Source organism: Grammomys surdaster, unplaced genomic scaffold, assembly GCF_004785775.1.
Source record: "Grammomys surdaster isolate TR1022 unplaced genomic scaffold, NIH_TR_1.0 127, whole genome shotgun sequence".
Lineage (NCBI taxonomy): Eukaryota > Metazoa > Chordata > Mammalia > Rodentia > Muridae > Grammomys > Grammomys surdaster.
Window position 1 is genome coordinate 784,868 of NW_021604585.1, and position 15,541 is coordinate 800,408.

Here is a 15,541-nt window from a genome sequence, read left to right on the forward strand (position 1 = left end):
TTTTTTTTTTTTTTTTTTTATATTTATTTATTTATTTTCTTGATGAGTACACTGTAGCTGTCTTCAGACACACCAGAAGAGGGCATCCAATCTCATTACGGATGGTTGTGAGCCACCCTGTGGTTGCTGGGATTTGAACTCAGGACCTCTGGAAGAGCAGTCAGTGCTCTTAACCGCTGAGCCATCTCTCCAGCCCTGATGTGAGGTTTAATTCAGTGGTAAGTTTATAATTCTGTTGATGTGAACAAAACCAGGAGAGCAGATAAAAATGGAAATGGCTTAGAAGACTATTCAGTAAGAGTGAAAGATAGTATTCTGGTGTATAAATAAAGCCAGAGACACAGTATAAACTTAGTTTTTAAGACTTTAAAATAAGTTTGCGTTGAACAGATGTTTGGAATATATGTCAGGTTATTAACTACTTATCTCTGAATCTGAGCTTATGAGTGAACCTGACCAATTAAAAAAAAAAAAAAACTAGTTTTCTGAATTTTCCTACAGTAAACATCTATCATTTATATGATAATAATTTTTTAGTATGACTATTAGCTGCTCTAAAGAAATGTATTGGAAGAAGGCCTCTACTCTCCACTCTTTGCATTTCCTTTCCTCTTCCTAACAATGCCTTGAAAATACATTTTTCTTTCCTTTTCAAGGAAAGTCTCTACCCTGTTTTGCAGTTTGGGTATTTATGTTTTTGACGAGAGGAGAACAGAAGATTCTAGCTTTTTTTTTTTTTTTTTTTTAATAAAGTTGCATCACTCTAATAAACTCACAAATAGAAGCCCCGGATGGCTGGTTTAAGGATGCTGTTTAAGCACTTGCCTATTCCCAAACTGCTCAGTGAACTTCATGGAGCTTTGATCTGATAGGATTTCATACATGCATGCTGAGTGAGAAGCATGCTTTTCAAGTACACGATATACTGGATAACTATCAACTCAAATGATATGCTTAACCAGGGTGGTTGCAGGGAGCTTTCTGTCAGGCTGAAAAGCTCTACGTTGATTTCATAGTCTGTCTCCCAAAAGGACAGTTTTATAGGCTTGTCTTAGCAGGAGAGACAAGTTTTTTCCTTCAGCTGAAACTTCCAGAAGGCTGCTTTTGCATGTTCATGCTATGAGTACAGCTTATTCTTTAGAGTGATATAGTGAACATTTTATACTTTTAACCAAATTCAGTGTATTTAACTTTATACTTCTAGGGTAGAACAAGAAATAATGTCAAGAATTATCTCTGGGCTCTTTCCACTCCAGCAGCAGGCCAGACTTGATGCCAGTGTTTCAGTAAGTGAGGCAAGCGAACCATCAGCTTTTGACATTGGTACGTCAGATGGAGCATGTTCTTAATTTAATTACTATGGATTTCTGATCCCTGAGGTCAAATGGATCCTTGGCTGTCTCACTTTCCGCTTCTCTGCAGATGAGATTAGTATTCCTTTCCCCTCTTAGTATAGATTGCCGCTTTGGGGTTGTTGACCCATTCTCTAGGATTCTATTGTTCCTCCACAGAAATATGTCTGTGTCTGTGTATAAATTATATAAATATATTATGTAATATACAAACATATGTGTTATTGTGGAGGAACAATAGAATACTGTGTTCATGCATGCCCAGGTCAGAGACAGCTTTCGTCTCTTCCACAGTGGATTCTAGGAGCTACTCAGGTCATCAGCTGGGTGCCTGTACCCTAAAACATCTTCCTGGCAACTCCTTTTACTTTTCTATTTCTGCAATCTAGTACCTAGCAAAGGGAACTTTAGACAGGAAAGATTTATTTTGTGTGATGGTTTGAGAGAGTAGAAGTTCATTGTCATGGGAAAGACATGCCAATGAGAGTGTGCTGTGGCCAGCCATATCCTCACTCAGAAAGCATGGGAGCATAAGATAGCCGGCCACATTACATCCTTAGGAAGTGAGGAGACATAATGCCTCATATGTAACTCTTTTTTCTTTTGAATAAAGTCCAGAGCCCTAGTCCATGAGATGGTGTTGGCCACATTAGGGTGGGTTGTTTCCTCCTGGTTAAATCTCTCTAGAAATGTTCTCAGAAGGTCCAGAGGTGTGTCTCCTAGTTGATTCCAAAGTCCATTAAGTTGATATCATCAGAATACATTTATAATAGGTATCAATATAGTACAGTTGTCTGGCATGTCTTTCCCACTCACTAGACTAAACATTATTCAGTAGTAAAGATGTTCCTTCTTGGCCCGGCCCTGACTACTGACTGATGAGGTTTAAGTTCCCACTGAATGGTTAAATGAGCCATTCCTCTGATTCGCCCTCTTGTTGGCTTCAACTCCTCAAGATTCTTTTCTGCCTCCTTTTCCTAATTTCCTTCTTCTACTCCACCCACCCCCAGTTTTTCTTCTTTATTTTTCCTTCCCTATTCCCCACTCACTCTGCTCTATGCCCTTTCTTTCTCTCTTTAGAAAACAAACAGGCAAACAAAATAGAATTTTAAAAATGGAAAGAAAAAGCACAAGAAACACACACCGAAGAAGCCGTAAGAACACAAAGTCAAAAATAAAGCTCAAACAAAGCAATATGATACAGAGAGTATATAGAATTACCATTAAATTCATTTTGTTTTGCTGGGGATGGGGCTACTCTTAAGTCTGGTCAGTATATTCACTAGACTCCACTAGAGAAAACTAATTTTTCTTTTTGCAAGCCTAGGGATAGCTTCTTGGCAAGAGATGGGATGCCAGGGGCCACCCTGGCTGGAATGGGTTGAAGTGGAACACAGCTTCGGACACAGACCAAAAGACTGATGATTTCCAGCCTTTTAATTCTCTAGCTGTTTTGTGCTAAAAACTTAATTCTTTCTTACTGTTTTTATGTGTTTTTATGTACTGAAGACTTAACTCTTTTCTTATTGTTCTATGCTGAAAACTTAACTCTTTTTTTTTTTTTTTTGGTTTTTCGAGACAGGGTTTCTCTGTATAGCCCTGGCTGTCCTGGAACTCATTCTGTAGACCAGGCTGGCCTCGAACTCAGAAATCCGCCTGCCTCTGCCTCCCAAGTGCTGGGATTAAAGGCGTGCGCCACCACCGCCCGGCCGAAAACTTAACTCTTAATTACTGTTTTGTGCTTCATTAAGTGCTGGGGAAACTTTTTTCTCTCTTATTATTTATAATTCTCTGTGCTTGAATAAGCAATGTGAAACTTAACTCCTACTTACGTTATAAACTTACTGTGTAATTCTCTGACATGTGAGGTACAGCAGTAGGGAATTCAGTAGAGGATGTATTGCTAAGGCTCCTTTTTCTCTTGCCTGGAGGCCTGGCCTGTTGCTAACCAGGCAAGAGGGAGGCTTGGAACAAGTAACTTTTAGTGAACCAGGAAAAGAAACTCAGGCTCGCAGATAAAAAAATGTTTACACAAGCAAACATGCATAGACACAAACATTCATACACACACACACACGCACACACACACACATATGTATATATATTTACATACACACACCTCTTCTTACAAATGCTTATACATATTTGATGGATGGAACAAAAACCCCCACGAGCAGGTTTCATTGTGCAAGTGCCAACAAAGAAAAAAACTCACTCATTCTGGATGAAAAGTAAGCTTCAACCTTTATTGATTAGAGAACGAAAAAAAAGTCTACCCTTTTATTGAATATAAAAAGAACCCTGTCCTTATCAGTAAGAAGAAACTGGCTGTTTAGACAAACCGTGTCTCATGGTAGGAAGAAGGCTGCCTGCTCTCTGCTGTGCTGTGCTCTCTCAGCTCTGCTTCTCTTCTGCTTCTGCTCTGATTGTCATCGTTCCTAGTTCTTGTACTTTTTCAGGACACGTGATCATGTGGTATTCTAAGTATGTTTTTTCAAAGTTCACAACAAGTTTAAACATAAATTCAAATCATAAATTAAATAAGAAGTAATGACAGAGATGTTCACGTGTCTCCATTGAGACTAGTTATCTTATTTAGCAGTCATTGTCTGTCACCAGCTCCACAGGGTTAAGAGTTATAAACAGTAATTCTTATGTCTAAGTTAGCATGGTTTTGTCAAGAGGCAAATCATCTGCCTAGTGTCTCATTAGTTGAAATTTTGTTTAGATAAAATCAGTCAATATTTTATCTTCTGTCCTTGTACCTACAATAAATTGTTGATTCTAAGTTTATGACCTTTAGTTATCAGATAGCAGTTTTACATTCAGCCTAATTGGAATGTTTTCCATGATCATAAATCTGTTTTAGGCCTACTTTCTATCTTAGTACAATTAGCTCGTGACACATGAAGGTTTATAGAACCCTAATTGCAGCTTTCATATTATAGAGGGCTCAGGAATTCTATAGAATAATTATTAGGAATTACGAAATCATCAATTTGTCTTTATCGCATTATTACAAAAGAGTATATCTTCATTGATCTGCAGAAAATCTGCCCAATAGAGTGGGCAGGAATTGTTATATTAATTTAATAATGACAGGAAAGGCATATCAGCAATAAGAATCAATCCTGAGATGAGATTTCTGAAAGCTTTGCAGTTCAGAATTATCTATTGCAGCCATGCAAAATGATGTGTAATCTCCAGAAGGTCACTTGTATGCCTTTCCTAGATAGCTCCTAACATGGGAAGCTTGTGCCTGCTTCTCTTTCTCATTTGGGATCCAGTCTGGCTTGAATCTGTGCGGCCCCTGTACATGTTGCCACAGTCTCTGAGTTCATGTGTGTCAGTCCTGTTGTGTCTGGACACTCTTCTTGGTGTCCTCCATCTTCTCTGGCTCTTTTGGTCTTCCCACCTCCTCTTCTGCACAGAGGAGAGGGTTGATGGAGACATCCCTTTTAGGACTGAGTATCCCAAAGTCTCTCACTCTCTGCACATTGTCTAGTCTAGGTTTTTGTGTTAGTGAATGTTGGCTTTAAAGGCTTTGATAGGCATGCTATAATCCATATAACCACAGAGGTTAGGTATAGAAAAAGGGTCTGTGGGGTAGGGGACGATCTCCCAAAGAAGGGGAAATAAAATACGCTGTGGAGGTATGTGGGTGTGTGTGGGGGATGGTCTGAAGCAGGAAGATTAAATGGGAATGGGGAGGGGGGAAAAGGAGTTTAAGGGAGGGCCAACTAATACTGATGACCGTTTGAGGGATCATATGGAAATGAATTAGTACTACTGTAGAAGCTTCTTAAAATACATATATATATATATGTGTATGTTTGTGTGTGTATACATATATATATATGAATGAAAGACATCAGTCTTTTTAAAATAATAATTTAGTTGTCTTTAAATTCATCAGTTCTAAGTATAGATTTTGACAAGTTTTAAAATAGTTATGCATTTAATCACGTCAGAAAACATTTCTGTCAATATTAAAGTATTCCTATGCTGCTCTGTAAACAGTTCCTAGCCTTCACCCATGTGCAGTGGCCCCCAACTGCGTTTGGCTTCCTGTCACTGTATTTTAATCTTTTGAAGACTTTCATACATGAGCACCATATAACATAATTTTTTTTTTGTTGGCTGACTTTATTTAGCATAATATTTTTTATATTAATTTGTGTATGTGTGTGTGTGTATGTGTGTGTGTGTTTGTATCTGTCTGTGTACACATGTATGCTACAGTGTGCTCTGGTTGTCAGAGGACAACTTGAAGGAGTTGTTTTGCTCCTTCCACTATGGTTCCAGGGGGTTGAACTCAGGTGGTCAGGCATGGCAGTAAGCATTTTTTACCTCTCAACCATCTTGCATATCCTGGTGTAATATTTTGGCAGTCATGTTTTTGCTTATGTTAGTATTATATGCTGGATATGTCATAATTTGTTAATCTAGTTACCAATTAGTTGCTGTTTATTGTCTTTTAGTTTGGGTCTATCATAAAACTGATTAGAATACTTGGTCAATTTTTTGTTTGGACACAGCTTTTAATTTGTCCTAGTCATGTGATAAATAAATGGTTAAAGGACTTGCTGAGCATTTTCCAAATAGAGGTACCATGATAGATCCTAGGCAGTACCATGGTTCTATTTGCCTGTCTCTGAATATGCTGAGTAGTATGATGGCTAACAGAATCTAATTGTGATATACAGGTTTTCTTTCATCTGCGCATGCGTGCGTGCATGCCTGTTTGTCTTCCTGTCTGTGTGTTCCAGGGATTGAGCCCAGGACCCTTGCCCAGGCTAGGCTAGACTCTACTATTCAGTGATTCCTTCAACACTCATAGTATATTTTGAGTTAAAGTTTAAAGGATGCAAAATGCCTTTCATTTTTTCTTTACCCTTTCTCCTTTTGCTTATGGGTTTCAGATTTCTCTAGTATTCTTTAAAAGATTATCCTTTCTCCATTAAATTATCTTAATGTTTTTTATTGAAAGCTAATTGGCCATAAATTTGTAGATCTTTCTGGTCTTCCTTTTTTATTTAATTTTTTTTAATGTGTGTGTGTTTGTCTGCATTATTTTATGTGTACCACATGTGTCCTTTTTAAAAAAAATTCTTCTTCCTGTCTTTCCACTCTTGGGATAGCCTGTTCTTCCTTTACAGCCTGATCTTTCACTTCCCAAACCCTGCTATAGAAGCTTGAGGAGGCTTGGCATGCAATGTCCCTGAACTAGAGGGAGGGAAAGCTTACCTCCTGCTTAGTGTATCCTTGTGTTTTGGTTGGGACTGGAAGTGGAATTGTTTCCAGCTGAGGAAATTTGGTATGGCTGTAATACTTTTCATTAGCTTCTGTATTAGTAGGGAAGAAGGCATATTAAGTGAATTTTTACTTGAGTACTTTTCTCCCTCTTGGTTTGTTGAAAAAGAATGTTCATTTATGCTGTTATCTTTGTCTTTCTTGTGGAAGTAGCTTTGCGTCTCTTCTCAGTGTTCACTCCACCTTTAGTGCTCACACACATAGCTATCAGCCTTTGTAAGACCTTAAGAAGTAAGGTGTGGCTGCAACCATGTTCTTTGGCATTATCTGAAGTTCTTGTTTTTGTAGTCGCAGGAACAAGCAGTGGAGCGCTCCAGCATATGGTTGATGCTGGAGTTCCTGTGAACTCAGACATGATCAGCCATTTTGTCAATGAAGCCCTGGCTGAGACCATTGCTGTCATGTTAGCTGACAGAGAGGCAAAGAAGCAGGGGCCTGCTGCTGCAAGTGATCTTTCAAGAAGTGAAACTAACCTGTCGGTAGGAATGACTTTCTGTTCTCTTGTAACTTAAGAATTGTGGGGAATTCTTAGACATTATTAAAGAGCAGTGTGCGTGTGTATGTGTGTGTGTCTGTCTGTCTGTCTGTCTGTCTGTCTGTGTTTGCTTGAGACAGTCTCACCCTATAGTCCAAGCTGGCCTGGAACTCTGTCTCTGTAGCTCAGGGTGGCCTCAAGCTCAAGATAATCCTCCTACTTCAGAATACATAAAAAATGCTGCTATTACATGTAGGAGCCATCACACCTAAAAAAAAAAAGATATATTTTAAACTTAATGTTATAAGATCATAGATTGTGATACAATTTTATTCCTTGGTGATGTCATTAACACTTTTCCTAGCATTTTATTATTTTAATTTTTGAGATTAAGTTTCTTGTAGCCCAAGCTGGCCTTGAAGTCACTATGCACCTGAAGGTGGCCTTGAACTGGATTCAAGTATGTGCTATCATACTCAGCTTTTTTTTTTTTTTCTTTTTGAGAAAATTTGAAATCTACAGAAAAGTTACAAGTGTGTTACAGTGATCAGTTTTCCCCTGTATTTACTTCCTAAATTAAACGTTGATGACAGTTGAATACATTTCTAAAATCTATCTCTATATATGCTATATATTTAAAAAGATATTTTAAGTGTATGAGTGTTTTGTCTGGATGTTTGTCTGCTACTTGCATGCAGTACCCTCACAAGCCAGAAGAAGGCATCTGATCTCCTAGAACAGATAGTCATAAACTTCCATATTCGTGCTGGGAATGGAACCCATGTCCTCAGGAACAATAGACTCTTAACTGCTAAGTCATCTTTCGAGCCTTATAGTATATTCTTTTAAAAAAGTTTGAAAGTTGGGAATATGTGACTCTACCTGAAAAGCATTCCCTAAAAAGAAGTTTTCTGTTTTTTATTAATCATTTTCAGTAAACCTATAGAAGTACTGGGTCAGGACACCTCCATATATAGTGTCTACTCTGCTCACATTGCCCACCTTCATCCCCCTTTTGTCCTTCCTCCTACTCCATGTTGAGACCAATGGGCTTCCTCTTCTCCCTGAGGATTTGTTTGTACTTTTATGTCACACACTTTAATATCTAGTTTCTACATACAAAGGTACTTTCTTACTTTACTAATTTAGGAGAAAATGTATTTCATATACTTTATTATTGTTTGTCTGCTCACCTTCTAATCTATTGTAGAAATGATACAAATCCAAAGTTGACTTTGTAACGAACTTTAGAAAACTCTGCAGCTATTTCTGACCTTGTAGATCACAAAGACATATTATACAGGTGAATCCTGTAAACTAATCTTTTATGTATAAAGCTATACATTTGACTTTTTTTTTTTTTGTCGTCATCGTTTTTTGAAACAGGGTTTCTCTGGATAGCCCTGGCTGTCCTGGAACTTGGTCTGTTGACCAGGCTGGTCTAGAATTCATGATCCACCTGCCTCTGCCTCCCGAGTGCTGGGACTAAAGGTGTGTACCACCACCGTTGATTTGACAGAGCTTGGTGCAGTCATATGCTCATGTCTGTGCCTTGTTAACTGTAGACCTCTCAGCGATGGCTCTCATGGATGATTAAATAACCTTTAGAACCTAGAGTCTAGAACTCCGTGAATACTCAGTTCCTAGTAGTTTATCATTGTTGGTAATTGGTCACCAGTGCTAGAAGAATACCTTCAGATCCTCTCATGAGGAATAGGTGGGCCATCTTATTTGTAAATACACACACACACACACACAGAGATTTTTATGTTGTATTTAAATACAATCAAGAAGTGGAAAAGATAGAGTGTATTCTTTTTCCACATAAAAGAGTTTGCTACCTGTTGAGCAGTGTTCCAGGATTTCTAATAATCTGTCATCATTTTGGACGATATTGGGCATGTCCAGGGTAGTATAGCTGTAGACTCTTGCCATCAGTTTATGTTAGGTAGTAGTTTGCAACATGGATGGAATATATAAAAGCTTTTTAAAGTGGATAATAATGTTTCTAAAATGAACAAAGGAAATGACAGGGTTGTTCCCTCACAGAAAAGAAACACAAATTGCCCACATACCTACGAAAGACCCTGGAACAACAGGCATTGTCCTTGTCTCTGCTGACAGTGTAAAGTAGCATAGTCCTATAGGGGAGTTCCACAGTATCTGCTCAGAATTAAAACAGTGTTTTCAGTAGTTAGGACTGAGGACTTATTCCATAGATAAATCTATGTACATGTGATTGACTTAGGTCGGGATTACTTGGTATCTTTGAGGAAAGAAATGAGATAGAAAGGAAACATGACAGTGATTTTATTGTTATTCTTTTATGTCTTTGAATTTTGGAACCTTTTGAATTTGACTTTAGGTGACAATATTACGATGTTTCCTTCTTTTCTTGCTTGCTTCTGGCTCTACTGTTTATCTCTCCTACCCTCTCCTTTTTCTTACTTGCTATTACTTTTTACATGGCGAGCCTTTATTCTTAGAGGCTAATGGTTTAACACGTTGTCAGTCAGAGAACTTCTCTTTTGTTGCATGGCCAACCATGCAGCCCATCGAGTTTGTAGTTGGGTTTGATCTTTGTCTCTGGCTGATTAATCTTTTCTCTGTATTAGAAGACAGTAACAGTTTTCTTTCAGACACAGTTACTTCAGTTGCCCAAGGATTTCCTTAGGCCAGTCTTATACTAGCAGCCAAATAGTTAAGACCGAGAGCACTCAGGCTATTACTTTACTGTTGCTTTTTCCGTCCATTTAAATCCTGTGTAGTCTAGGATTGAGCTCATAGAACTGTTTCATATCAGTTTTGTTTGGGTGGTTATAAACATACTGTGTTTTGTTTCTCTAATTTATCTTAGGCAAGAGTTTGTGCTCCAGTAGCTACACCGCAGCCTACTCCCCCGTGCTCACCAGCACCTTTGAAGGAGCACATGGTAGTAAAAACTCCAGATTCCTCTCCCTGCGAATCCGATCAGGATGTGGCTTCTTGTATTAAAGAGATATGTGTTGAAAAAGGTAGAAGCCTTGTTTCTTTAAAAACATTGTGTGGTTGTGTGGTTTTGTGTGTGCATGTGCCTATGCGAACACACACTTCATAGCACATATGTGAAGGTCAAGGGAGAAGTTTTAACACAGATACTGTGATTGAACTCTGGGTGTCAGGCAAATGCTTGACTTGCTGAGGCATCCTGCCTGAACCTAAAACTTGTTTCTATAATTCAGTTTTACTTTTAGCAACTATAAGTAGTTTTTGCTTAGTAGTCTTTAGTAAATGTTTTTTTTTGGGGGGGGGGGCAAAGAAACTAAGGAATTAAAAAAGCAAAACAAAACAAAAAAAGAAACTAAGGAATTGCTTATCACTTGACTGCTTATGCACTGTAACAGAATGCCATACACTAGGTAATTTATAAGTTAAATTAAGAGTTTGTTTGTTTGTTTGTTTAAGTTCCAAAGACTGTGAAGTCACACTGAGGGGCTGCCTTCTTGCTATATTATGAATGACAAAAGGTGTCATATAGCAGCCAGAGAACAGGAGCCTGCAGGCTGAGGTCTTACTTCTCATGGAGCTCCTAATCCCATGTAGGGCTCGTGTGCCACTGGGTAGCTCACGAGGGGCCTTCCTCCACATTGCAACATATGGGTTAAGGATTAAGTTTCCAATACAACTTTCCAGGGAGGCATTCACAGAAAAGTATTATTTCTGAAAATATGTAATTTAATAACTGGTGAAACTGCTTTAAATGTGTAGCAGTTTTAAAATGCCATCTTTTCAAGGTTTTAATTTTTATACCTTAATAAATGTAGAAATGTTCTTATTAAGGCTGTCATTGTTGTCGTCATTATGATTGCCATTATTTAATGCCAGCATTATCTAAAACAAGGAGTCAGCACATTAGAAAGCTATTGACTGAGTCTTTGTTTTCTCTTTCTAACCTTTAGGAGGTTATGATATGCCTGCTGTCACACTTGTTAGTACACCAGCACGGACTCCTGTCACTACCCCCCCTCCAGCAGCAGCTCTTACCCCAACTTTGTCCGAAATTTCCATTGACAAGTTGAAGTTATCAAGCCCTGAACTTCCCAAGCCATGGGACAGTGGAGACCTACCGCTGGATGAAGAGAATCCTAACTCTCCTCAAGAACTTCTTCACCCAAGAGCCGTGTAAGGGAGCCCACACACTTGTTATTCTGCAGCTCTGCCAGGTCCACTCTTCACATGCTATCCCTGCCATAGAGGGGCAGAGAAAGGCATGAATCCAGCTGGTCAGGAATTTTCTTTGTAACCGAGGTTGTTATTAAATTGGTAATCTTCTTGCCTTGGCCTCATTAAGTGCTGGGACTACAGGCATGTTTCCATCATTCATGGCTTCAATCTATTCTTTGGGGAAAAAAAAAACTTTTATAAATTTTAAATTATTTTAAAGCTAAAAATATTCTCTTGTCTTTGCCAAAGGTTTAAAGTAAATAAGAATAAACCATCTGATTATTAATGAAATATATGATTATTGCTCTAGTATAGATCTTCATATACTGTGTTCAGTTAATGTTTGCATTGCTAAGCCATATTGATTTCTTTTGTAGCTAGAACAGCTTTCAAGGTGGTCTCTGAAAGCACAACTTGAGAATGAGTCTTGTTAACTAGTTACAGTAATCACTTTGCTAAAAGAGACTGTATTATGTATATAATATGCATAAAGGCATATGAATGGATGTAGGCCTTCAGTGATTTGTAACTCAAAACGTGCCTTTATCTTCTTAGTGTAATGTCTGTGGCTAACGAAGAACCTGAGAGTGTTGACTTTTCTGCTCAGCCTGCACTTCCGGAGCCAGTTCCCTTAGCATCACTTCCTGAGGACACCAAGGCCCCTTCTCTCCAGCAGATACCAAGTTCTAGTTCATCAACCCTGGAGAACACTTTGAGCACTGTCACTGAGACAGAAACTTTAGACAGGCATATATCTGAAGGGGAGATCTTATTTAGCTGTGGTCAAAACTTGCCAACCAAGAGTAAGTTAACATGTTGTAATTGACTTTGTTAGTTATAATAGCTTCCTTAATGATAACTTCTCTTTTAAAAATGTTTTTGTTTATTTCTCCAGATTTAACATGGTTTAATGTTCTGTGCAGGTTGGTTAATGAAATCTCCCTCAAATTTTTTTTCTTCAGGATTAATTTGATAATAGCTCAAGATGTATTCTGTTAGTGTATTTTTTGTCTTTGCATGTATAGATACCTAAATAGTACTTATGTGTGTACCTTTTTATACGATCACACTGTGTATATCATTATAAAACCTGAACTTTTTACAAAGTAATGTGTGGTAAACATATTTCAGTAGCAACAGACATGGATCATGCCTTTTTCCAGTAGTTGTTGATCCATTTCGGTGAGGGGCGTTTATTTAGACTGTTTCCCATGTTCTAGACCAGGCTGTAGTGACCATGCCTGCATGAATCTGAGCACTTACCTGATAACTTCCATAATCCATGTCTACAAGTGGAATTCTGAGATAAGATTGCCAACTTTAAATTAGCGATACACAGTCAGCATACTTCATGGAAAGATTAACCAGCTTTTTATTTAAATCAGTTCTTAAGTACGTTTAACAACTTGTAGGGGTGCCTGTTTCTCAGTTTCATACCTATTTTGGTCCTTGAAGTTAATTTCAAGTTCTGACAGCTGGATAGCCAGCTCTGTGCCTAAGAGCACTGGCTGCTCTTCTAGAGGACCAGGTTCAATTCCCAGCACTCCATGGCTGGCTGCTCACACTGATCTGTAGATACAGTTGGAGGGGGTCAGATGCCCTCTTTCTGGCATCCATGGCACCAAGCATAGCCGTGGGACACAGGCATACATGTTGGGAAACATCTATACACACAAAGTAATAACAGTAATTCAAATTAAAAAACAAATCTGAGCCAAGCATGGTGGTGTATACCTTTAATCTCGGGAGACTGAGGCAGGATCTGAATCAGGCAGATCTCTGATTTCAAGTCCAGCCTGAGTTCCCAGGATAGCCTGAGAAACCTGGTCTTGAAAAATCAAGCAAGTAAAAACTTAAACAACTAAAAGAATTCTGACGACTAAATAGGCGAAATAAAAAGCTCATGTTTGTTATGCTTGTTTGCGTAATTTACCAAATAGTGGACCTAAATATGAACTTTACGAGTTTTGCTACCGAACTTTAACTTTAAATGTAGAATTCTGTGCTTTCTGGCCAGATTTCTTAGTAAATGTCTCCCTTTTTCCTAAATTGCTCTACTTTGCTTTCAACTTTTAGGAAATGGGGACTTGTTTCTGATGAACATAAATGACAGTTTATCCAGCACTCTGCAGGATGCCTTTGAAATGGTAAGAAAAAGCTGACTCCAGCCTCACTGGAAGAATGTCTTGATGTCTTGTTGCTGTTGAACAGTTTTTCCTCAGTTGTTTGAGATATAGACAAAGTTTAGTGAATTGTTACCATGAGACCAGGCACAGTCTCCAAGTCCCTGTCTGTGGTCACAGACCCTTTGGAAGCTGAGTTAGGAGGCTGAGAGCTTTGTGCCACCTTGCTTCAGCTGGAAAAGGAAAGATGGCAGAGAAGGAGGGAGGGAGCTAGAGATACTAGTAGGAGAGGGTTGCTTACCATTTCATTATATAATCCTATATAATGGAGAATGACTAGAAAATTGTTACAACCTCTAAGGATATGATAAGCTAATGATACATGCTAATACAGTTAGGTAACGAGGCCTGGAATTGTTTCCGCAGTACTTTGAACAGGGTCTTAAGTACTCTAAGTCTCCTGTAGTACATTTGTATTATATATATGTGTATATGTATATATATATATATATATATATGTATGTATGTATGTATAATATATATGTATGTATGTATGTATAATATATATACACATATATATATTCATTAATATGTATGTATATATAAATTTAATGGGTTACAAATCACAACAGTTAGGGGTACCACTGTTGGAGAGGACCCATGTTTCCAGCGCCCACTTCAGGTGGTTTATAGCCATCTGTAACTCCAGTTTTTGGAGATCTGACATCCTCTTCTTCACTTCATGAGAACCTAAACTTATGTGCACATATTCACACATGGACATGTAATTAAAAGTAATGAAAATAAATCCTTTATAAAACACTAAAATAAAAATAAGAACCAGGGATAGTAATCATTCCTGGTTATTAGAGCCATAGATGAGAAAATGGTATTGATAATATCATGTTATATTTTATTTGCGTGTATACAGCTATCATATACACGTATTAATTTTCTTTTACAACTGTTAAGGAATGCATTTTTCACTTTGTATGTTTTCAGGCGCTTTAACACACAGGTGATTGTGCTCTGTTGTCACGCTACACTCATGGCTAAGCACTGTTCATTTTGCTGTTTCTTTCAAAGCGCATTCTCAAAGGAGTAGGAAAATGCTTCAGGGAGTCTTTTTTTTAAAATCCTGAGAGGATTTTGTTTGAACAGTTGTTTTTTAATGATGACTTGTTAAGTCATTGGTTGAATCTCCTGTAGTTGCAGGCACTGTTGTGAAGTAATATGACATAATTACAGTAATCGTACTTTCAGAGAATTGTGTGTATGTTTGGCTCATTTAATACACCACTATGGGATTGTTACTCATTCTTAGAACTTTATCTGGTATTAAAGTAAATAGATCAACTGAACCCAGACAAAATTATAACCTTTCTTTTTCTACATTTGAAACTATTTCTAATTGTAATTTTGTTACTGTATCTAAATTTATAGTAAATGCAAATGAAAAATATAACCTAGGAAAACCCAGAGTTAACTGAAATCATGTGCCATTAGGTGCTTTATCCCTACACAGCTAGGAGGTGTAGCCAGAGTTAATAAACAGTATTTCATTAAAACAGAATAACCAAAAATAATTTAAATAAATTTGTTATACTTTATCTTACAGCCAAAGGCAAGAAATTGTTTTAACGAGTTGTAAATCATATTCATTCTTGTATTAACAAGGAAATTCATTTTGTCTGATGCTGAGCATTACAGCATCCCTTGTTTTTCAGACAGGTGTTTTGAGGCACAGTGAAGCCTAGGTAAAGGGTTTCTGTGCCTCCCCTAGTGTAGACAGATGATGTCTGCACAGAGGAGGAAGAACACTGAGAGGCTGCAGAGGCTGGTGTTTCTGAAGCTTTCTCTTGTCTGTGGTCCAGGTTGCAGCATTCCCCCGGTGCTTGGCTGGTTTGCTACACCCTGACTTGATATGCTGTACATAAACGTGAGGCAGGAGGTCATGTGAGCCATACACTCAAGCTGTTTGAACCTCACAAAAGCACTTAGGAATCACTGTAGTTTAGTGGAGTGAGACAGATGATCTGTCATAGATCTGCACTTAAATTGCGTTGCAGTTTTTG

General features: G+C 38.1%; 1 protein-coding gene across 5 annotated transcripts in view; it reads left to right on the forward strand.

Annotated features, from left to right (window-relative positions):
• The window catches only part of Kiaa0586 (KIAA0586 ortholog), a 100,284-nt gene that overhangs the window by 43,549 nt on the left and 41,194 nt on the right, over positions 1-15,541 (forward strand). For all 5 annotated transcript variants that reach the window (XM_028789298.1, XM_028789286.1, XM_028789294.1 and 2 more), the window contains 6 exons: positions 1,205-1,323; positions 6,954-7,144; positions 9,998-10,154; positions 11,079-11,301; positions 11,899-12,146; positions 13,420-13,490. In XM_028789298.1, coding sequence (XP_028645131.1) covers positions 1,205-1,323; positions 6,954-7,144; positions 9,998-10,154; positions 11,079-11,301; positions 11,899-12,146; positions 13,420-13,490 — 1,009 coding nt within the window. The remainder of the gene's footprint in view (positions 1-1,204; positions 1,324-6,953; positions 7,145-9,997; positions 10,155-11,078; positions 11,302-11,898; positions 12,147-13,419; positions 13,491-15,541) is intronic.